The following is a 22985-nucleotide window of genomic DNA, read 5'->3' as shown; positions in this document are numbered from 1 at the left end:
CCGCCGGCGGGGGGGGCGGGACCTGGGGAGGAGAGCGGTTCGCGCGCTTCGGGCCTAGTCGGGACTCTCCGCGGCCGCCGCCATATTCCCGGTAACGGGGGCGCGCGGCCGGGGGCCGGCGGGGCCGGAAGGAGGGCCGGGGCTGGCGCCGCGGCGGGGAGGGGGTCGGTTGAGCTGGCGGCGGAAGGCGGCGGGTGGAGGGAAGCGCGGGCCTCTGAGGGAGGGGCTGAGATCCTGGTGCTGTGGGAGGGAGCCGGGTAGGCCTAGCCGAGGGCGAGGACCGGGTCCGGTTGGAGTGGAGGCGGCGATAGTTTCTGGGCCCGCTGGGGGACTCCGGCTTCGGCCGCCCCCAAGGCCTAGCAGGTGCGGCGGGCTGAGCTTGCGGCCTTCGCCGCCATGGTTCATCACAGCACGGCCCGGGGCCCCTCTCGAGAGTCGAGGCCTCGACTTGGCGGTGGCGCCACAGGCAGCTACGGGCGCCGAGTCGTCGCAACTCGGGTCGGGCCCGCGGGTGATGGGCAGCGAGCCCCGCGAGCCCGGGCGGCCTGGGAGAGCTGGGGGCGGCGCGAGGCTGGGGGCGGGGCGGAGCGGGTGGGGCCGAGCTCTGGCTGCAGGGATGCTGCCTCTCCGGGGACGAGAGGTTGGCGACCACTGCCCTCCTCCCAGCCTGGGACCCTCTTGCCTTAAAATTTTTTACCCTTTTCTGAATACCGTAGTGGCATCTTTCTTACTTTGTCCGTTCTCCGTGCTCGAGAGCGTATTTCCGGAGCCATGTCAGAAGGAGTGGACTTGATTGATATATACGCTGATGAAGAATTCAACCAGGTAAGAGGAATCAGCAGCAGCTTTGGGGTTTCCTTCATCAGTCTACTGGCAGTGATTTCTCTATCAGCTCAAAATGATTACTATTGAAGCGTTTCCCCCTAGCGGAGGCTTTGAAGACGACTGACCATTTCTTTATGTTAATTTGAACCTCCAAGCTTCAATTTTAAAGGGTTGCTTTAAGAGCAAATAAAAAGCTAAGTGTAATAGAATGATGAATCAGCCTGTGGAATTTGTTTCCTCAAGTCATTCCAAAGCTGAATGACTAACCATAATTAAAACTCAAAATTACATTTGTTGCAGTATTGTGTGGATAATTTTGATACTTGTTACTTTGCTGTTCTCCCAGCTTGGGGCTCCAGAATGTTAGCCCCTCCCCCTGCTAGTCCCCTCCTAATGGTGCAGACAGTACAAGAGATAACTTTGAGAGACGTGGTAGAAAATGTACTTTAAAGATGGGGTTCCCGCTTCACTTCTTTTTAAATAGCTGGACTGTGTTTTGAGAAGGCTGTGGTCAGTTGTGTCTTTGCGATTATTACAATACCAGGCAATTTATACAAATGTTTCTTGAAATAGTAATGTATGCAGTTGAGTTCTGTGATCTTGAAGGCAAAGCTCAACTGATACTTTCTATTTAAAACTTTAATTATCTTACCTGGGTTCTTCAGAACTGTTATCCTTAAGCAAACTGGTTCTGACCCATTGGTGTATTCCCGTGGGTACACGAAAGGACCTGGGAAGATTGCGCTAGAGAAGTAGCATGCCTGGCTTGGACCTTGACTTTGATAGGAGCAACAAAGAGGCACTTGTGCTACGTTATTTTATTTTCAGTAGTGGGGACGGGGGTATATGCATGTGAGTTCAGGCGCCCAAGGAGCCCAGCAATGTGGGGTCCCCTTGGAGCTGGTGTTAAGGTGGTTGTGAGCCGCCTGGTGTGGGTTTTAGTAACCAAACTCGGCTTCTCTGGACAAACAGAAAGTGCTTTTAACTACTGAGCCCTCTCCAGTCTTGCCTTCCTGAGTTCTCTGCATTTGTTTGAATCAGACTTTAAGCATTTGAAATTTACGGCTTTGTCATTAATTAACAACTCACTTAAAAGATGGTGCCCCCAAATTCTGAATCTGTATTGTTGACTGATACTGTAACTCATTCTCTCTGGAGTATAGAATCCTTGACCATGGGCCATGTTTGATTTTAAAAAAAAATTAACAATTGGTTAAACAGTATAGTATGACTTGGGGGTGTCATAAATAAGACATAGTTCTTGTCTACTTTGTCAGGGTAGACATTATTAACTTCAGTAATTTGTTCCTTAATTAGCTTTTTTTAAAAGGACTTATTGACCTAAAACCAAAATTAGTGTATGGACTAATTAGTGTGTGGAGTCTTAGTTGTACCAAACAGGCAGTGTTTGATACTGGGAAAATTGAGACAAGTATAGATTTTGAATGTTTTATGTTCTAGAAGTGAAGGGTCACCTCATCCCCATAAGTTAAATTTTGGCAAAGCTGGTTTTAATGTAGGCTGGAAGCTGCTAAATGGTTAAAAAGTCTGGCTGGAGTTGTTACAAGTTGGCTTGGATAGAAGGCAGTCAGTATAAACTGAGTTGTTGAATGTCTTAGGACAGTTATTGATTTGCCCCAAGGTAGCCCTGCATACAGCTCCCTCAACAGCACTTTGCTCCTAAAAGGAAATTAACACATTTATTACATGGAACCCTGTATTTGCTTTTGATCTCTGGCAGCATGTACTGCAAAAACCTTTTGCAGAGATACTTTATTGATGTTGCATTGGGAGCCCTGGGATTCACATTATTCTACTGGACAGGGGAAAACTAAAAAGGTGACTGCCACTCTAAGTTGTCTGTTTGTTCCTTCTCATGTTGAGATGGGCTTTATAGTATGCTTGGTTCTACATCAAGAAGGATTTGAACTACTACTTCTGTTTCCTTAGCACTGCCAGAGGTATTGAGTTGTTGGGGGAGTGGGAATCCCTGTGCTGGAAAATTGGTGCCATTCCTAGTGGCTAAAAGTAAAAGTCATATTAGCTGGATGTGGTGATACACATTCATAATCTGAGTGCTCCAAAGACTAGGGCAGTATTGCTACAAATTAAGGCCAGCTTGGCTACAATGTGAAACTGTTAGAATTCTCCCCTTCTCCCAACAACAACAAAAGTTGTAAAATAACAGAGTGATAGTAACAATGCAGAATAAGGGGCAACAGTAATGGGGGAGAGGTATAAGATGAGAGCTGTGGAGATGTGAGCGTGAGGCCTAAAATTGATGTGGTCTTCTAATTGAAGAAAAAGTAACCAAGAGTCAAAATGGTTGCACTGAGAAAAATGTATTTAAGTTAGTTACTTCATTGGGTCAGATACCAAGAAAGAGATAGAAAGTAGGAACATTGAGTATATTAGAGGGCAAACTCAAACTCCTAATAGGACTTTTCATGAGATAACTGTGGCTTTGTGTGTGTGTGTCCTTGAACACAAAATTGTTGCTGAGATATTCAGTGTTGATTGCATATTTCCAGTTTAAACTTAGAATAAAAATTTTTAGCATTACCACCTATAAAATGTGGATGTATTTCTTTTATAGGATAGGGGGTTTTTGTTTTGTTTTTTCAAGACAGGGTTTTCGTTAGCCTAGGCTGTGCTGGAACTCACCACTGTAGACCAGGCTGGCATCCAACTCCAGAGATCCACCTGGCTCTGCCTTCTGAATGCTAGGATAGAAGGCATGTGGCACCATGTCCAGCTACCACTAGCTTTTTTAACTGTGATTTCATGGCCCAGGTAGACCACTAAAACTTGGAACATTCAGATTCATTTGATTTTCTTCCTGAAGTGGTAATCTACAGAAACAAGGTCCTCTAGGATTGAGCCTGTTTTGTTCTTTTAGAGATTTTGAAAGAGTCCATTGATTGCCTTTAAGCTAACAGTATGAAAAGATTCCCTCTGATGTGTTTGCTCTACAAGTTGAAATGTTATTGACTCACTGACTTTTTTTTTTTTTTAATCTAGCCAGTTTTCAGTGATGGCATTTGTCTTACAACTTTTAGGTACATCTCTGAATCCCAGATACTGCATAAAAGGAATCCTAGTTTTCTGGCATTGAATATATGAAATATTGTTATTTCCTTATTGTCTTTACATTTCATTTGAAAAATCTCTTTCACTTTTAAAAAGCCTTGGTGGAAGGTAATAAAGTCTAGTTCTTAATATCTTTCAGGGATTGGTCGCAGAATCTTTCTCTTTAACTAAATATTCAGGTGCTTTAAATAGAAAAAACAAAAATGATTATGGGTATGATAGTATAGCCTGTAAACCTGGCTACTGAGGAGGTTGAGGCAAAAAGGGATCACAAGTTCAAGACCAGTCTTAATAACTTAGCCAGACCTTGTCTCAAACTTTAAAGAAAAAATTAAGATACAGTTCAGTGGTAGAGATCTTGCCTAGCATGCTCAGAACCACTTGGAGGAGGTATTTTTGCATAGAAAATCTTTATACATTCCTTCCCTATGCTTTAAAAAAATCTTCAGATTATGAGAATGATTATTTCACCTTGGCTAAGACAAGCCTTGTCTTGCTCAGCAAGAGTTCTACATTGTGGTTTTGAATTTTTTCATTTACTTTTATGCGTGTGGGTGTTTTATGCATATACAAAAATACATATATATATATATGAACACACACATCCATTGCCTTCAGAGGCCAGGGAAGGGCACCTGATCCCCTGCATCTGGAGTTATGAACCTGCCAGTAGATGCTGGGAATCACACCCTGATCCTTTGGAAGAGTGGCCAATGTTCTTAACCACTGAGCTATCTCTTCTGCCCCTGTCTTAAAAAAGATTTTAAAGGATGTTTTCAGCTGATATTTAGCTGGCTTTGTCTGGATGGAAAACTAACAGATATGGAGAGTTAAGTGTAGTGGCTTCTGAGGATTAGAGCATTGAACAAGATAGAGTCATCGAGTCCTCTTAGGAGGAGGGGATTTTGGGGAGGCGGATTTTGGTGATTTATTTATATTTTTACATTTGTATATGGCAAGTGTGTTGAGGTCAGAGGACAAAACTTTTCTTCCACCATGTGGGTTCTGATAATTGAACTCATCCACTGAGTCATCTCACCGACCTGTCCTCCCCTTTTTAAAGTTGATCTGGTGCAGCCTGTGCTGGTCTCAAACTCTGTATGAAGCCTGCTGTGAACTGCTGATCTGCCCCTGCCTCCCAAATGCTAAGATTACAGGCACGTGTCCTTTTTGTTCCTCAAGCTATAAGGGAAAATTATTGTACCTAATATATGATGAATAAGTACTGCGGACCTTCTGTGTACAAGGCAAACACTCTATTACAACTGAGCTATATCCCCAGTCCTCTACTCCCTGTTTCTTAGAAGGTTATTAGGAAACTGAGATTGTATTCTATGAGCTTGAAAGTTTCCCTGGATCAGTTGTATAAGCCAAAGGGTAACTCAGTGTTTTGTCTTGCATTTTGTTGCCTACTCACTTTAACATTCTTTCCCCTTACTTTATAATTCTAAATAAATGTACTCTTATATATGCAATAATAGTATAGAATCTGTTACTGAAATACATTTTTATTAATATATCCTAGATGTGGTCTTTGAGTGTGACATCAATTGATGACAGTAGCACATGTTCTAATTGTTCATTAGTGGTTTGTTTGCTTATTCACCATTTGCCTTGTGATCCTCACAGGAGGTTAAGGTCAGAAACTTGCACACTACAGATAGTCTTAGAAACTCATAAGCAATGAAGAGTTTCACATCAGGAATTCTTTGTTACCCTGTTTTCTAGAATGGGACAGGGAGATCTTGTGCGTTGCTTTACAAAGCATTTATAGCTTCTAAGTCAACTAGAATGAAGCAAAAGGAAACTGAAAAGTTCGAAGACTCCATTGTCAGCCCCTCCTCTTTTAGGACTCGGAGTTCAACAATACAGATCAGATTGACCTGTATGATGATGTGTTGACGGCTACCTCACAGCCTTCAGATGACAGAAGCAGTAGCACTGAACCACCCCCTCCTGTTCGCCAGGAGCCAACTCCCAAACCAAACAACAAGACCCCTGCAATCCTGTATACATATAGTGGCCTGCGGAGTAGACGAGCAGCTGTCTATGTAGGCAGCTTCTCCTGGGTAAGCAAGGATAACCAGAAGTCTTATGGGTGGGCTGGAGGGAGAGCACTGGGAGGTGATGGCATTTTCAGAAACCGCTGTTGCACTGTTTTGTGCTCTGATGGGGTTGGATTTCTTTTTCCTGGGATCAGGTTGGATTGATCTCTGAAAGAGAACTATCCTGAGGACGTACTGGTGCCGAAGAAAACATTGATTAAGTGGGTAGTTGCCTTTTCTGCCATCTTATTACTGCCCCTGACCCTGGGGCTTTATGTCTAGCAGGGTCATCTATGGGACGAGATTTCAGAGTGAACACCTTGAACTCTTGGTGGTCATTAGATGGTCCTGTGATAATGGTGGGTGATGGGGACTAAAGACCTTGATAGCTCTAGTGTACTTGGGATATGTGCTAACGATTCTGTAAAAGTTAACTGTGTAACATGTTTTTGGGCTGGTGATGGGAATGCCAAATCAGGAAATGTATATATTAATGAGAAAGTTCCTGGCATGGTCAATTCTAGACTGTTACATCTATAATTAAAGTTGGTAACAATCTGTTGGATCTGATCTGATGATCAACCAGCCCATATGTCAGTCAAAATTAAAATGAATTTCAATCTTAATTTCCAAACATAGGGGTTGTGGGATTAGATGGGCTTAGAGTTCAGGACAAAAGCCTGCACTGATTGAAATATTGCTGGGCTTTAGGGTTTCCTGTGGGTGGTCATGGTTATGGCTGGAGTCCTAGATTTGGGAACAGGACTTGGGACATCTGGGTGGGTGGGTAACAGGCATGTAGCTATTGACATTTCTCCCTTTTCCATCTTGCCGACCCCAGTGGACTACAGACCAGCAGCTGATCCAGGTTATTCGCTCTATAGGAGTCTATGATGTGGTGGAATTGAAATTTGCTGAGAACCGTGCAAATGGCCAGTCTAAAGGGTGAGGTCTGGGTTTGTGACTATTAGAGTAACAGCTTTGTGATATATTTGAACTTGGATTCCAACCCCTTTCCACCCCAGCCTAGTTTACTGCCTTGGTTTTTGACAAATTGCCATAGATTGAGAACCTAGGAAGGCTGAAGTTGAATATCCATCTGCTAAAGGGAAAAATGTTAATTTTAAATTCCAAAAAATAAGAAAAAACAGGAAGCATATAGGGTGGCCCCTTCTTACTGTTGATTTTGTGTGTGTGTGTGTGTGTGTGTGTTTATATTTAATTTAGCAAGGTGCCTTTTTCTTTGTCAAATAGAATTTTTTTTTCCTTTTCCAGTGTCTCAGTAATTTTCTTTTTACTTGGTTCCCCCAGGTATGCTGAGGTGGTGGTAGCCTCTGAAAATTCTGTCCACAAATTGCTGGAACTCTTGCCAGGAAAAGTTCTTAATGGAGAAAAAGTGGATGTGAGGCCGGCCACCCGGCAGAACTTATCACAGTTTGAGGCGCAGGCTCGGAAACGTGAGTGCGTCCGAGTCCCAAGAGGGGGTACGTGGAGACCATCTGTATGATGGGGGGAGGTGTGCTGCGTGGGCTCAGACTGATGTGGAGTATTTGGGGGAAGGGCCCTGTTGGATATGGCTTGTTGGCATAAGTGGGTAGACCTAAGAGTGAGATTTGTGTAAACAGCACAGTCCTGGGAATCAGGTTCAGGTTGTCAGTGGGTACTGCCTTTGACTCTTGTGACCTTTTTGACCTTTTGAACAAGTCAGTTCTCTGCTCGGGGCCTCTTTCCCATCGGAACTGAAAAATGATTAAAGTTCCTGTCAACTGTCAGTTCTATTTCTGCCATAAATGAATAAACCATGAATGGGCTTGCTTTTTTAGATAAAATGTGGGTTTTTTGAGTTTTCAAAAAGCAGACACACCGAGTGTAGTTAAGGTTTACAAAGATGGCTGTGATATTATCATGAGTGTATATGTGGAGTGCTCTGTAAAATTCAACCAAAAGAAGTGTTAGGCAATAAAAATTAAGCATTGTTTCTCCATTGTTGTCCTAGAGAAAGGAAACAGTTATTGACTACTTAGTTGGTTGGCAAGAATATATCACATTAGTTTTTTAAAAAATGCAGCCGGGCAGTGGTGGTACACACCTTTAATCCTAGCAGCTGGTAGGTAGAGACACTTGAATCTCTGAGTTTGAGGCCATCCTGTTCTACAGAGTGAGTTCCAGGATAGCCAGGGCTACACAGAAAGCACTGTCTCTGGTTGGGAGGGAGGATTATTTGGGGCTGGAGAGATAACTCAGCAGTTAAGAGAATAGCTGCTCTTTGAGAAGACCCAGTTTCAATTCCCAGCACCCACATTGAAGCCCACAACTGTCTCTTAACTCTAGTTCCAAGGGATCCAATGCCCTCTTCTGACCTTAGTGGGCCCTGCATATGTGTGGTACACAGACATAAATGCAGGCAAATTACCATACACATAATAAAATTTTAAAAATAATTTTTTAGAAATGCGGCATTCTGTGTTAGTTTGCTCCCTTAGGTTCATCTTACTTCCTTTAATCTGACTCTGTTCACCAAACCACCTTCTGATACTACCTTGGTTTACTAGTGAGGCTTTCCTTCTGGAAAGAGACTGCACTGACCAGCCTACAAGTATTCCAGTTGGCTTGGCAGTAATTGTTTGTCATTATCAACTAATAAATTACTACTTTGGTTTGCGTATCAGTTTCTTATGAGTTTGGTTGGCATTATTCAATCTCCTGGGGTGTAATTACTCCCTGGTGAATTATTAAAATCAGACTTCTAAACCTGAAAACCAATCTTGACTTATGCTAATCTTACAGGGTGCAGCTTACCCTGTAAGACCCTGCCTGAAATAGTCAACCTCCTTTTCTTCCACTACTAGGGAAAGGTGATGGCAGCAACATTTCGTCACATACCTACACTCACTGCTTATACCTAGCTCTAAAACAGTAGTTCTTGTATTAATTGGGTATGTCCTTCATGTGGAAATAGAGCCTCTATAATAGAAACAGTCGCCCTTATCCTTTGTATTGACAGCTGGGTGGATGAGCTTGTTGCCCTGGGTTAAAAACATACACTTAGCTTCCTTGACAACTTACATTTTCAAGTCCCTTCTGTTTCAGAGTTTTTGTATAATTTGACCTTCACATGGTTTCCCCAAAATGCATCTCTTTATAGCTGTATTAAGATTAGTATTTCTACCTCTTCTCAGTTTTTTCCTTGTGCATGTTACTTTGCTGGAAAGACTAAAGCTGGTGGACTTCCTCTGCTTAAAAATGACTGCTTCTCTGAGGACTTGTAACAAAATATACAAACCAGTATTGGAACAGTACCTAAGAGGTTAATGTTACAGAGTACTGCACTTGCTTTTAAACCTCTTCAGTTCATAACAACTTGAGAAAGGAACAGACTGTCATATGTTTGAAACATGAAAAACAGACAGGGCCTGTGTCAGATTGGCAGTATCTCATAGTGAAGAAGTCAAGGTGGTTGTCACTGTAATTGATCCCACTACATAGGCTTGTTTCAGGCTTGGCCTTGACTGTAAGGTCTAGTTTAAAAAGCATTCTCCCCCTCCATATTTGCTATGCTTCTTTCTACCTGCATGACTCTATCATGTTCTGTTGGGGTCTACTTTTAGAAGGCTGAGCTAGCTCTCTCAATGAAAATTATGTAGATAGAGAATGGCTCTCTGTCTCCTGCTTTTCCCATGCTTTTTTAGTTCTCTGACCAGAGTTCTTTGGCAAAGAGAATGTTTCTAGAGTATAGCATAATAAAGAAGGTCAACTTATAATAGTCTTAAGAATCTCCGACCTCTGGGGGATGTAGGATTTCAAGGCAGATAGAATCCAGCAGAACATCACTGAGAATGCTTCAACATCATTTTCTCATGGGTTGTTTGGAATATGTGTATTTGAAAATAGGAAACAAGTTTAAAGGTTGAATGTGTTCTAAAAACTTTTAGGATCCTAGATGAGAACATCCTTTGACATGCAGGACTTATGAATCATGTTGCTTTTTGGAGTTGTCTTAACGAAGATTCTTCTAATCTTTCCACTGAGGCCAATGGAAAGGCACCAAATGATTTGTTTCTTCTCTCAGCTGCTTTATCTTTTTCAGTGTGGTGCCTGATGACTTGTTGAGGGATGAGCTGGTCCTATTGTTATATCCAAAGCCTGCCTGGGCAGTAACATCAGCTCTGCTTTGCTTTGCAGGAATACCTCCACGGGCCCACTCCAGAGATTCTAGTGATTCCGCTGATGGACGGGCAACTCCCTCTGAGAACCTTGTACCCTCATCTGCTCGTGTGGATAAGCCCCCCAGCGTGTTGCCCTACTTTAACCGTCCTCCTTCAGCCCTTCCCCTGATGGGTCTGCCCCCACCCCCAATTCCACCCCCACCACCTCTCTCCTCAAGCTTTGGTGTCCCTCCTCCTCCTCCTGGTATTCACTACCAGCATCTCATGCCTCCCCCTCCTCGATTACCTCCTCATCTGGCTGTACCTCCCCCTGGGGCCATTCCACCAGCCCTTCACCTCAATCCAGCCTTCTTCCCCCCACCAAATGCTACAGTGGGGCCTCCACCAGATACTTACATGAAGGCCTCTACACCCTATAACCACCATGGCAGGTAAAAACTGTATTTCCCTGCAGATTTGAGCCAGGATAGTAGACAGTGTATTTTATTTGTTTGGTTTTGACAGGGTCTCATTACGTAAACCAGATTGGCCTCTAACTCAAATTAGTAGACAGTATTTTGCTGCGTAGTGGTGGCACACACACTCCAGAGACAGAGGCAGGCCAACCTGGTCTACAGAGTGACTTCCAGAACAGCCAGGGTTACTGTCTTTTGAAACCCTATCTTAAAAAAACAACCGAAAAGAATAGGAAAAAAGATAGAAAGTGTTTTAGACATTATTTTAAATGAAGGAGTATTGAGTGCTGATTATTTTCCTCTTTAATCTTGTTGTGATGTTGAGTCATGGAACATAGATTAGTATCTATCAAAGGTTTGTTTTGCATGCCTGTATGTGCAAGTGCATGTGTGTGCAGCTGCATGTGTCCTGTGTATACTTGAATGTGGAAGCCAAAGGACAACCTTTGGTGTCATCCTCAATTTTGTTGTCTACCTTGCTTGAGAAAGGCTTCACTGGCCTAAGCTCATCAAGTAGATTAAATTGGCTAGCCAGTGAGCCCCAGGGATCCACCTGTCTTCACGTTCCCAGCACTGGGAATTATAAGCATGCTCCACCATTCCTGGTATTTTTATGTGGGTTCTGGGCATTTGAACTCAGGTTCTCATTGCTTACCTAGCAGGCACTTTATTGGTTAATTTAGTTCCCCTGCTCCATCAGTATTTTTTATTTAGTGTTTTCTGTTTTTATCTTAACTACCCGGCCCAAATCATATTTTTCATAACTCCCTTTAACCAGCTTGATTAAACTTGGTGCCATAAAGGGCTGCTGCAGATGCTACAGTGATTAGTACTGTTGAGTCAAGCCAAAATTATCAATTCATATGATATAAATCCTGTCTTTGAAGAAAAATGAACACATAAAACATTTGAGAAATAGCCTAGAGAAGAATTGAATAACAGTACTATAGAATATGGTGAAAATAATAAAGGATGTGGGCAATCTGTCATGGTATTATCTCTCTGCAGCCGAGATTCAGGCCCTCCACCCTCTACAGTGAGTGAAGCTGAATTTGAAGAAATAATGAAGCGAAACAGAGCAATTTCCAGCAGTGCCATTTCCAAAGCAGTGTCTGGAGCCAGTGCAGGTAATTAACTTTTACTTTGCTACCTTTAGCTCAAATTTTCCCCTTTGTCATTTCCTTTTGGAAAACTTCAAAAAGTTGAAGCTGGAACACTGTTAGATATCAGAAGATACGCACTTCAAAAGAAGTGTATGACTTGGTTTCTTGGCTTTGAGGAAGCTCTAGTCATATGTCTAGACCTGCTCTGTAGAAAACTACTCAGTGCCTACACTATGAATAATAGACACTATTTCCTTTTTTTATTTGTTGTAGAATGTAATTGCTATCTGTGGGAGATATTTATCTCAGAAGTAAGCTTCAGACCTGTGTCTGCCTATGTAGTAACTCCAATATGAAGTAGAATTAAAGGCCCTTGGGGTTTTAGAAGTAATTCCTCAACTAGATGGTGCTGTGATAATGGATCTGTTACACTAAGAAGTCTGGGCAGAGCAAGTGGCCTGTGGGTAGCCTGTTTCTAGAAAGGCAAGTTTGTTATCATCCTAAGGCATATCATACACCCTTTCAGCTTACTTGCCTTGCTCTCAGTATTACCTGAAGAATCAGTAACTATGATTCTGAAAGCTCTGGACATAAAAGAAAAGGATATAGAATGGAAAGTTTATAGTTTATACCTCAGTGGGCAGAGCAATGGCCTGGCATACTAGAATAGAGAGGTCCAAGTCATGCTCACTTTCTTCCTGGGGGTTTCCCACATGGATCTAAATGTATGCAGACTTCCGGTACCCAACAGTAATTTCTGATCTTTGGTTTCAATTTGATTCTACAGAGTAGTTTAAAAACAGTAAGTGATTTAAAAAAAAAACAGTAAGTATGTGTTCTTGTCAGTTCTTTCCTCACCAAAAAAACATACCTTGACTTTTAAGTTAAAACATAATACATGATCTTTATTATACAATAATACAGAGGAGTTTAGAGGAAGTTATCTCTGTTCCTTTTTCAGTACCAGTCCCTTCACACTGAGATGACTGATGAATAAATCCTTATCTCCCTCCTTTTTTCTTATTATAGTCATAGGGACTATAATGTGTATTCACTGTGCCTCTAAAACAGACAGAACTTCCCCACCTATTTGGAGCTGATGTGCCAATGTTCCTGGTCCTTCACGTTGCTTCACTTCCTTCATAGTTTCTGTCCATTCTGTTCTTGCTACTTTTCATAAAGCCACCCACTTCTCATTTTCAGCAGACCAGTATGTAGATCTGTTCTTCCTTTTATTTTTTTTTACTTAGAACTCTTTACCTTCCTTGAAAAAGCGATATGCAAATACTCCTGTAGCCATATCCTTGAGTCAGGTGGTGTTCACATTTGGGAAATGAAAGGTCTAGTTATTGAACGCAGTGTGGTGTTTTAAATGTATGGATGTGAATACATAAGAGAGAAAATGTTATTTTAGCAAGTTCATACACTACTGTTGTGTGATAGAAAATTGTGTGTGTATAAAAAAATATGTGTTTATATATATTGTGATATATATAAACAAGTCTGTTTAAATACACTCTGGTGTTTAAAAATGATGAAACTGCCCAACAGCAAGTTTCTCAGCATGTTACCGTGTCATTGAAAGCTGTATATTGTATATACATGTAATAGGGTTTGTATATTATATATACATGTAACAGAGGTGTGTGAGTTAGAAAAAATACACACATGATTATAAATTTAGAATAATGTGTACATTCAGCCAGGTCTCTGTGACTTCAAGGCTAACCTAGTCTATATAGTGAGTTACAGAACAGCTAGAGTTATATAGTGAGACCCTGTTTTGGAAATAACAAAAAAAGCAAGAAATAAGTAACATGTAGTCTTAATATAATATTTAAAAAAATAGTAAATGAAAATCCTCTGTGAGGACCACCATGACCACCTTCTGTGAATGGTGGGTATTCCTCCAGTTTTTTGGGGGTAGTGCACATATTACAACATATGTATGATTTTGATTTTCTAAAAATGAACTACAAGGGTGGTTATGTAGCTTCATGACAGAACAGTCTCCTAGCATGCTTGAAGCTCTGGGTTCAACCACCCAGTAGCCCACACGCAACAAAAAGATCTTTGGGGGTTTTTTTGTTTTTTATCTTTTCACTTCCTATATTTTGGACACTTATGTTATTAGTATATCTTAACATCTAATATTTGTTGATCTCTACTGTGTATTTGGCACTATGCTAAAGATTTCACATAGATTATTTGCCTACAAACTAACCTCATGAGTTTAACAACTGATAATCTGCAGAGCCATTGTTCCTTAATTTATGTAGCCTAGCCAGGTCCCAGCAAAGATAAAGCAAACTATTATTAAAACATGGCTAAGCTTACACAGCTCTATGAACAGAAAATTTTTAGAATTGTTGGCTCAAATGTAGGTACAATTTATGTTTATGTTTTAGACTTATGTGTGTATTTTGCATGTGTATATGTACCACATACATCCTTGGGACCCGGGGGCCTATTGGATTTCCTAAAATTGGGTGGTTGTGAGCTGTCATGTATGTGCTAGAAATCAAACCTGTATTCTCTACAAGACCAGCAAGTGATTTGAACAGCTAAACCATTTCTCTAGCCCTGGGACAGTTTATTTTAATCAGTGTTGTCAAGTAACCCTTAGACAAGGATGCACTGATTATAAGGCCATTAGCCTTTGTTAGATTTCAAGCTGTACTATAACTGTGATTCATTTTTATACCTGCTCTGTCTGCCTTGTTCATTTTACTGTGACTCTTTAAAGCAGTCAGTCACTCACAATTTATGTCCTCCTGCATCCTCCTTTTCTCATCTTTGGCCTTTCCCTTCATCTTATCAGGGGATTACAGTGATGCCATTGAGACACTACTCACAGCCATTGCAGTTATCAAACAGTCCCGAGTCGCCAATGATGAGCGTTGCCGTGTCCTCATCTCCTCTCTTAAAGACTGTCTTCATGGCATAGAGGCCAAGTCGTACAGTGTGGGTGCCAGTGGAAGCTCTTCCAGGTGAGTTGGTTGCTTTGGGGGCTGATTGGCCTTGAGCAATACTCTCCTGCAGGTTGGTTGGGAAATGAAAGAAACCAAGATCTGTGTTCAGTAGAAGCAGTAACCTCATTTAGGAAAAAAAAAAGGCTAATAAAGAACACAGGCTTTCATGCTGAGGAAGTAGCTCAATGATAAGACTCGCCTAGCATTCATGAGGCCCTAGGTTCAATTCTTCAGCGCCGTGTGGTCAAGGAAAGGGGTGAAAAAAAATTGGACTAGGTGGACACGTGGGAATTTTGAATCTTAGGTTTGGATTTCAGTTCTGTTGCTGACTACCTGTTTGACTATCTTGAATATGGAAGTTAGTAATGTTCTAAGAACTTAAGGGGAAAGTCCTAGTACTTAACCTATAGACCTGTTATAAAGATGAAATCATAATACTTGCAAAATTCTAAATACCCTGTCCAATATATCTTGACAAGTCTATCATCCATTTTCCCTGTAAAGATTAGACTTCAAAGAACTAAGATCCTCAGACAGTACTTCCATGATAGAGAACTAAGAATATTTTAAGCAAACACCGGAAGATACAAAATTCCATGTGGAAAGAATGTGTGGTAGGCCCTCTGAGTTGAGGCTGAAGGATCTTTCTGATAGGAAAAGGCATCGGTCCAGGGAGAGGTCACCCAGCCGGTCCCGGGAGAGCAGCAGGCGGCACCGAGACTTGCTTCATAATGAAGACCGGCATGATGATTATTTCCAAGAGAGGAACCGGGAGCATGAGAGACACCGGGATAGAGAACGGGACCGGCACCACTGAGAAAGGTGGGAAGAAGCCCTGTTCCTGACCAGTGGTTTAAGTATAAACTGGGCATGGTGGATCATGCTTGTAATCCCAGCACTTGTGAGGTCAAGGCAGGAGGATTGCCTTGAGTTGAAGGACAGCCTGGACTACAAAGTGAGACCCTTTCTCAAAACAAAAGGAAGATTTGTAATAGAGATGTTCCTCCCTCCCCTGAGTTCTTAATAAATGAAAACCACTGTTATTACCATTATTACATTTTAATCCCAATTTTCAAGTAAAAGGGAAAACTGGGCAAGGCAGAAGAGATTGTTACCTTAGTTTTCATAAAACAATATTAATGACTTCAAGAATTGATACCCATTAAAAAGATTTTGAAAATTGGAATTTTAGAGTAGAAAAACCATTCTGAAAAATCTTGAAAAGCTTTAGAGACCTTATGAGTAATTATAGAAGGATATTTTTGTTTTTAGTAAGTTTTGTAAAAGCAGGAGTGTGGGTAATTAAAGTTAGGTTGGATTGTCTGGCTTGGGGACTGTCTCTCAACTCTACTTTTCTATATTCTCATTCATAGAAAGATTTCTTTCTTGGAGAATGAGCCTGTGGCTCTTGAGTTTTATCCCACCATTTTGTAATCCAAACTGAAAGAAAGCTGCTAACAAGGATTGTTTGTGGTGTAAGAAAGAATGGGTGTTGGTTCTGTGTCTGGAGATGTATAAAATAGAGCAGAATATGGCTAGATGGATCTGTCTGGGCTGCTGGCTGCCTGATTGTTTGGAAGTAGTGTAGTTGATCAGGCTGTGTAGCTCTATGGATGACTGGATAAAAGAGACTGGGAACCCTTTCCCCTTGTACATTCTCATAGGTCACGGTAAACTCAAACCTATTGAAAGTTCTGCAGCATTCTGCCTAGGTACAACCTACTAGCAGACAATAAAACATTCCCTTATGTTTGCCCTCTGCTTTGTTGGCGTTATCTGCCTTTTTATTTTTGGTTTTGTGAAACGGTCTCTTTTATGTGGTCTTGACTGTCCTGGGCTCCTTAGATCAGACTGACTTCGAACTCCCCAAGATCTTTCTGCCTCTTGACTCTTTGAGAGATGGGATCAAAAACCACCTGGCACTTTACTTAAACAATTTTATAGCTGAAAGTGTTTTTGTCATCTTTGATAGAAAGTAAATGGAATGATAACAATTACTAATATTTTCAGTCTACACCTTTCTCAGTCCTTTTTTTTTTTTTTTTTTTTTTTTTTAGCTTTATGTTTCCCTTTATCTTGTCTTTTTAATATTTTTTTTCTACATAGTATATTCTGGTCATGGTTTCCCCTCCTTCATCTCCTCCCAGATCCTCCTAAGCTATCACACTCCATGCCTTCTTTCTCTCTTTCTTTAGAAAACAAACAGGCTAATACTTTCTGTGTTCTTTACTTATCTCATGGAATTCTAAAATGTTGGATAACCAGCATAAAAGCCAACAGTTTAGCTCTGAATATGTTCTGTTTGTCTTTCTACATTTTTGCAACAAATTGAGTTTTGAAAGGTGTTCACATAACATACATAGCCTGTGGAAATGCAGGTTAATGAAGATGTAGCCCATGAGTGGTTTTGGCCTTCTTTCTTGTTGGGGATGGACAAGGTGGACATGGATGTCTTGGTCTATTACCCCTTCCCTTGAGTAAGTAGCAGCATAACCTCTTTTGAGTACAACCGAAGAATTACTTGAAATCCAAAACAGCCGGCACTGGGTGTTGTGATCAAACTTGAAATGTCTAGTACTCAGGAGACCTAGACAGAAGAACCACAAGTTCAAGGGTAGCCAGGGTTAGCAGGACCTTGTTTTTTTTAAAAAAAAAAGAAAAGAAAAGAAAAAAGACATCATCTCCTCCTATTATGTAGTATGTATTCTTTGGAATTGGAGGGAATAAGAGTGACCTAGGAGTGATGCACACCTTTAATCCCAGCCCTCAGGAGGTGGAGGCAGGCAGATCTGTTGACTTGAAAGCCAGCCTGGTCTACAGAGCTAGATTCAGAACAGCAAGGACTACACAGGGAAACCCTGTCTTTTAAAAATAAAGAGAAAAATGACCAGGAAGGGAGCTGTACAAAGCAGCAGTTGTAGTCTCAAGCCATATTCAGTGTACTTAATAGAATATCTGACTGTATATCACCATTCCTGCTGGCTTTGCTCCTTTGACAACCTTTTTTTTTTTAACTGTTTTGATTTGAAGTCTGTTTGTTGCATTCTTTTTTTTTTATTTTTTTTATTCTTTTTTAATTAAAATTTCCACCTGCTCCCTGTTTCCCATTTCCCTCCCCTCCTCCCAAATATTGCCCCCTCCCCCCAGTCCCCTCCCCCTATCCCCACTCCTCTTCTCCTCCCCCCACATCATTCCCCCTCCCTCTCGATACTGAAGAGCAGTCCAAATTCTCTGCCCTGCGGGAAGGCGAAGGTCTTCTATCTATGTCCAGGAAGATGAGCGTCTAAACAGGCTAAGCACCCACAAAGCCAGTTCATGTATTAGGATCGAAACCTAGTGCCATTGTCCTTGGCTTCTCATTGGCCTTCATTGTCCGCCATGCTCAGAGAGTCCAGTTTCAACCCATGCTTATTCAGTCCCAGACCAGCTGGCCTTGGTGGGCTCACAATAAATCAGTTCCACTCTTTGACAACCTTTTGACAGTGAAATTGCCAGCAAGAAAGGCCTCTTTTGGTAGTTACACAAAAACGTTTATTTTACTGGTACAGGGCTTTGATGAAATGAGGAAAGCTCACTCTTGGGTAAGTTTTTCACATCACTTCTTTTCCTTTCCTCTAACATATATGTACAAGTTAGACACCTTAAAGAGGTTAAAAAATCATCTTTAATTTTCATGGTAGTCTGAATTCTATCTTCATTTACTAAATTGTACTTTAGGTTTCATGTTGGGGAAATGCTGTACAGGTCTGTCTGTGAAGACCTTACTCCTCCAAGCCATTTGAACAGCATTTACATCATCTTTTCTTTAAAAGATATTCTGTTCTGTGAACATGTGTTCCCTGATCAGGAAAGGTATGTTTTGTGCAGAGGCATCAATGGAAGAGCATCACCCTCTTCTGTTCCTCAGGAGAGGGCCCCAGCTCAGTTGGCTAAAGTGGTGGATCTCTGACTTCTGTCTGCATTCAGGCACTACTGCCAGTACCAGTTATCCTCTGCATCTCATTCTGTAAGGACACTTCACAAATGCCTTTCTTCAGAGCACGTATGTATGCTTTGGAGTTTGAGGGTGTTCTAGGTGGTCTTTGTCTTCAACTCTCTCTAATAGTCTCATAATCTCAGGGTGTTTCTTACTTGGAATAGAATCATTCTCATTTCATACCCTCCTGATCCATTGAAAACTGGGCCTTCTGTTCAGGTGTGAACAGAAATTGGCTTAAAGATTCAGATACAATTGTGATAGTACATGTCTGTAGTCAGCACTTGGAAGACTAAGGGAGGAGGATCATGATTTCAAAGCAAGCCTAAGTTACACAGCAGGACCCTGTCTTGAGAAAACAACATTCAGAAGCCTGAATGTTAGGAAACAAAGAAGGCACTGAGAGCTATAGTTTTGCTTTATAGAAAAAGGGACAAATACTTGCACATATGTTTAAAGATGCCAGCAAGATGAAGATCATACAGATTTCTGAGTAGCAGACTCAGGTAGTATCAACCCAGGGTTAGGAGGATGAGGCAGCATGCAGATGTCTTTGGTGTGTTTATATCTTCTTGGGTGACTCTTACAAGATTTGTGAGACTTCTTTACAAAGGTAAAGGGTATCAAGGGTAAGAATTTGCATATTGTTGCAGTTCCGGGTTCAGTTTAGTAAACATACTAGACCTGAATTTAATTCTTCCCTTTCTTTCTGATTGTTGGACCTGATTATATTATCAAGTTACCAACTACCTGTATATTTCAGGTTTGCTAGGGACCTTAACATTTAAAAATGTGATAAGTAGTCTAGCAGACCCTTCCTGTTGGGTGTAAAGGTTCTTTTTTTTTTTTTTAAATAGAGGGTTTTTTTTTTTTAAGATTTATTTATTAGATATACAATATTCTGTCTGCATGTATCCCTGTGGGCCAGAAGAGGGCACCAGACCTCATTACAGATGAGTTGTGAGCCACCATGTGGTTGCTGGGAATTGAACTCAGGACCTTTGGAACAGCAGCCAGTGCTCCTATCCTCTGAGCCATCTCTCCAGCCCCGGGTGTAAAGGTTCTTAACAAGCTGTCAGATGTTTTTGATGATGACTACTACTCTTTTCTTCTTCCGTGCTCTGCTTTGGTTCTGGCTTGGCCAAGTCATTCCTAGTTGGTGTTCCTGTACCTTTGGGTCCTCATTCACAACTGCTATCTGGGAAGAGTCTTAAAATCATCTGTATTTTGTTCAGTACAGCCTGGAAAAGCTCTGGTGCTGTGTGTCTGTGTGCACATGCATAGCATACTGTTTGGAATCTGTATTTTGGTTTGGTTTGGTTTGTGGGGTTTTGGTTGGGTTTGGGGGTGTATGTTTGCTTTTTGTTTTTGAAGTCTGTTCTAACCAGGACTGCTTTAAAAGAAAACCGATATTGAGGCGTTTGCTTTGGGAGTGTCCTGCTGGAACCTCTGAGGTGTTTGGGGATTGGTGGACTTGGTTGTATGCACACTTGTTTTCTTACTATTATTTCTCCTGTTCTTTTTCTTTCTTTGTCTGTTTTTTTTTTCTTTTCTCCCTTAAGGTAAGCTATGACTTGCTCAGAGTAGATTTTCTGAAACAGTCTTTCCTTACAATAACTTCACTTGAAATGTTAGTTCCTATCTTCCTGCTAATATATTCTCAGACTGCTTTCAGAGACCTCATTCCATTGTCTGAGTTTTCCTCTTGACCTTAAAGATGCCACCATTTTGGTTATTCTCAATCTCTACTCATTGTGTTCTCTCCACCCATTTCCTCACATTACTCGATGCCAGACAGTCCACTTTATTCTACTTTGCTAAGCTTGCATTCTTTGCCTACATTCTGACTTAGGTTGTGATTTTAGGAAAAGCCAGTGTATCTCATATAACCCCTTACTAATGAGAGTGGCCTCTAACTGGTGTTCTCTTCTGGTACTTTCATTGCAGGAGTCTGGGTGGAAGCAAATTGTTTTTAATGGACTTGCATCTCCTCACCTTGATCAGGACTAAAGGACGGAGGCCGCTCCACCCCTTTCCCCTCTTCCACACCCCTAACTTCCTCCAGGCAATACCCTCTGCCCTACAGGATTGAAGATGGCTTGGCAGCCCTCCCAATCCCACACCTCCTGTTTGCCAGAAGGGGAAGAACATAAAGACTTTATGGGGTAGGAAATGGGGGCAGACAGGAAGACAGCAACGTGTCCAGCCCCTAGTCTCCATAGAGAATGGTGCTTTGTCCAAGGAAACCTGAGTTTCTGATTCCCCAGGAGCAGTCAATGGTGAGGTTACTAAGAAAACTTCCTTCCCAGAGAAAACGGGATTCCCTCTTTGTGGGATCTTAGAAGAATGACTGGGTGTGCCAAAAATACCTAAGGGTTCTGCCCTCGGTACTAGATTTGGTTGGGGCAAGAGGGTCCAAACCCTGCTAACATACCACTTTTTTGTTCAACTCTTTACCTTTGTAGCCCTTTGAGGAGGGACCATGAGAACAGAAACTACCTTGTGACAAGCTGCTGTTCTGGGTTTTCTCTTCTCACGTATTGATGGTTTATTTCCCTGGCCTTCTAGAGGGCTAAATCCTTTTGACTCCTTGCTATCTGATTCCTCAGTGGACTTGCCCCTCGAAAGCAAAACCCAGGAGGTTGCTTTCTCCTGGAAGCCTAGCCAAGCCAGTTACCACCATTTACTGCTTCAGGCTCGGTTGTCTGTTGCAATAACCAGCTCTTAGGTGTTCCCTTTCCCTGGGGCTTTCCATTTAACATGGAATCCTTCCCCCAAGAAGGCTTCTTCCTTGTTTTAGAGGAAGGTACTGCCTTTGGGACATAGGGATGTCATGGGACCTCAGTAATGAGGACCCCTAGTTAAGTACCAGGAGTGTGGGGAAGAAAGCAATTTGAGCAGGATGTGGCCTACTTGCATGGGCTCTTCTTTTTCAGGTTTGATGTAAGCATGGGCTTGCATCCCCACGGTACATTCTTTGACTTATTGTGGGATTACTCAGCACTAATAGGCAGGTAAAGTCACAGATGTGGTGTTTTGTGTTGGTTTTTTTTTTTTTTTCCTTTCCCTTTGGCTATAATACTCCCCCTCACTTGGCCTGGAGGTGCTTCCTGCCTTTGACAAAGAACACAGAAGAAATGAAGCCTGATTTAAGTGAACTCAGCTCAGAGTTCTAAGGACCAGCACACTGGTGACTATTTTCTGCACAGGCAGATGGAATTGCTTTTCTCAGCATCCAAATTGTGATAGGTTGCTCCTGCAGGAGGTAGCCACGGTCCCGGAGTACCATAGGGTGATGTTCCTTCTGCATGCATCTGCAGGGTCTATGACATCTAATGTGAAAAGAGATGTGGCATGTGAGATCAGACTTGGTCTATGAGGCAGGAGGTCATTGGAGACCCAATAGACTCAGAGGAGAGCAACTGAATTGGATCCTTCCTCTTTCCAGCACACTTCCGTCACTGAGGGACTACCCCTAGAGTTTGAGAGGCTCATTCACTTGGGACAGAGGCTACAAGTTGTAGCTTATCTTCCTGCCTCCCAAGCCGATCCTTACTCCACTTCAGAACATGGCTGGCACCCTGCCCAATTGGCCAAGTGTTAAGTAGTGTGCTTATTCTTGAAAGCAGCGTGGGGTGTCTTTTTAAAATGTAGAGAAAACCAAGTAAACTGACAGTTAAGGAAAAACAATATATAGAATATCAGAAAAGCTGTTTACCTGGAGAATTATTTTCTCCCCATTTTTTTGTTTTTACTCAATGACAGAATTTTTAGTTTTATTCCTCGTAGCAAAAGGAGAAAAAAAATCCCAGCCCTCAAAAGGTCAAGGCCCCGTCCCCCTGTTGTCGGTGATTTGTTTGTCTTTCTGATAGGTTGAAAATTGTGTAATAAACTTGATGACGATGTCAATCTTTTATACTGCATTGTATTTTTTTCCTTTTGTAACAAAATATTTTTAAATAATAAATGGGGTGTGAGCTGTTTACGGATTCTGCATTGAATAGATTTGTTGAGGTGTCTGGGCATGGGTGTGGACTGATAACGATGTGATGTAGGGAAATCCAGGTTCTTAACTGTAACTTGGTGATAGGCAGTCGTTTCTGCACAGCTTTAGCTGACATGGTGAGTCTCCGAGGAGTACAATTTGAACCTTTACTTGTGCCCCTCACGGTTTGTCCTTTCCCTGAGTTAAAGAGACTTCCAAGTCATCCTGACCACTCATGGTTCTTGAGCCTTACTTGCAGATTGTGTTTTCTACCCTGTGGAATTCTAGTGGTATCCAGTTGGGCGTGAACACCTGAATACTAGTACTTAGGTTCATCTGCTTAACCATAGGCAAGCAATGTGACCTCA

At 41.8% G+C, this 22985-nt stretch overlaps 1 protein-coding gene across 5 annotated transcripts; it reads left to right on the top strand.

The window, feature by feature from the left end:
- Window positions 1–14: 14 nt before the first annotated feature.
- Cpsf7 (cleavage and polyadenylation specific factor 7) lies at window positions 15–22621 on the top strand. 5 transcript variants are annotated; one of them, XM_057777261.1, is made up of 10 exons: window positions 15–91; window positions 717–825; window positions 5766–5984; window positions 6802–6905; window positions 7272–7417; window positions 10143–10557; window positions 11590–11708; window positions 14506–14674; window positions 15311–15478; window positions 20580–22621. In XM_057777261.1, exons 2-9 carry the CDS (start codon window positions 772–774, stop codon window positions 15471–15473), a joined length of 1389 nt encoding a protein of 462 aa, XP_057633244.1. In that variant the 5' UTR covers window positions 15–91; window positions 717–771; the 3' UTR covers window positions 15474–15478; window positions 20580–22621. The 5 variants fall into 5 exon arrangements, with proteins under 5 accessions (XP_057633244.1, XP_057633243.1, XP_057633246.1 ...); XM_057777260.1 differs by having other exon boundaries at window positions 7272–7444; XM_057777263.1 differs by lacking the exon at window positions 15–91 and adding an exon at window positions 225–363 and having other exon boundaries at window positions 7272–7444.
- The last annotated feature ends 364 nt before the right edge of the window (window positions 22622–22985 follow it).

This window comes from Chionomys nivalis, chromosome 8 (genome assembly GCF_950005125.1).
Source record: "Chionomys nivalis chromosome 8, mChiNiv1.1, whole genome shotgun sequence".
Classification (NCBI taxonomy): Eukaryota; Metazoa; Chordata; class Mammalia; order Rodentia; family Cricetidae; genus Chionomys; species Chionomys nivalis.
This window is presented reverse-complemented; position numbering and strand designations above follow the sequence as displayed.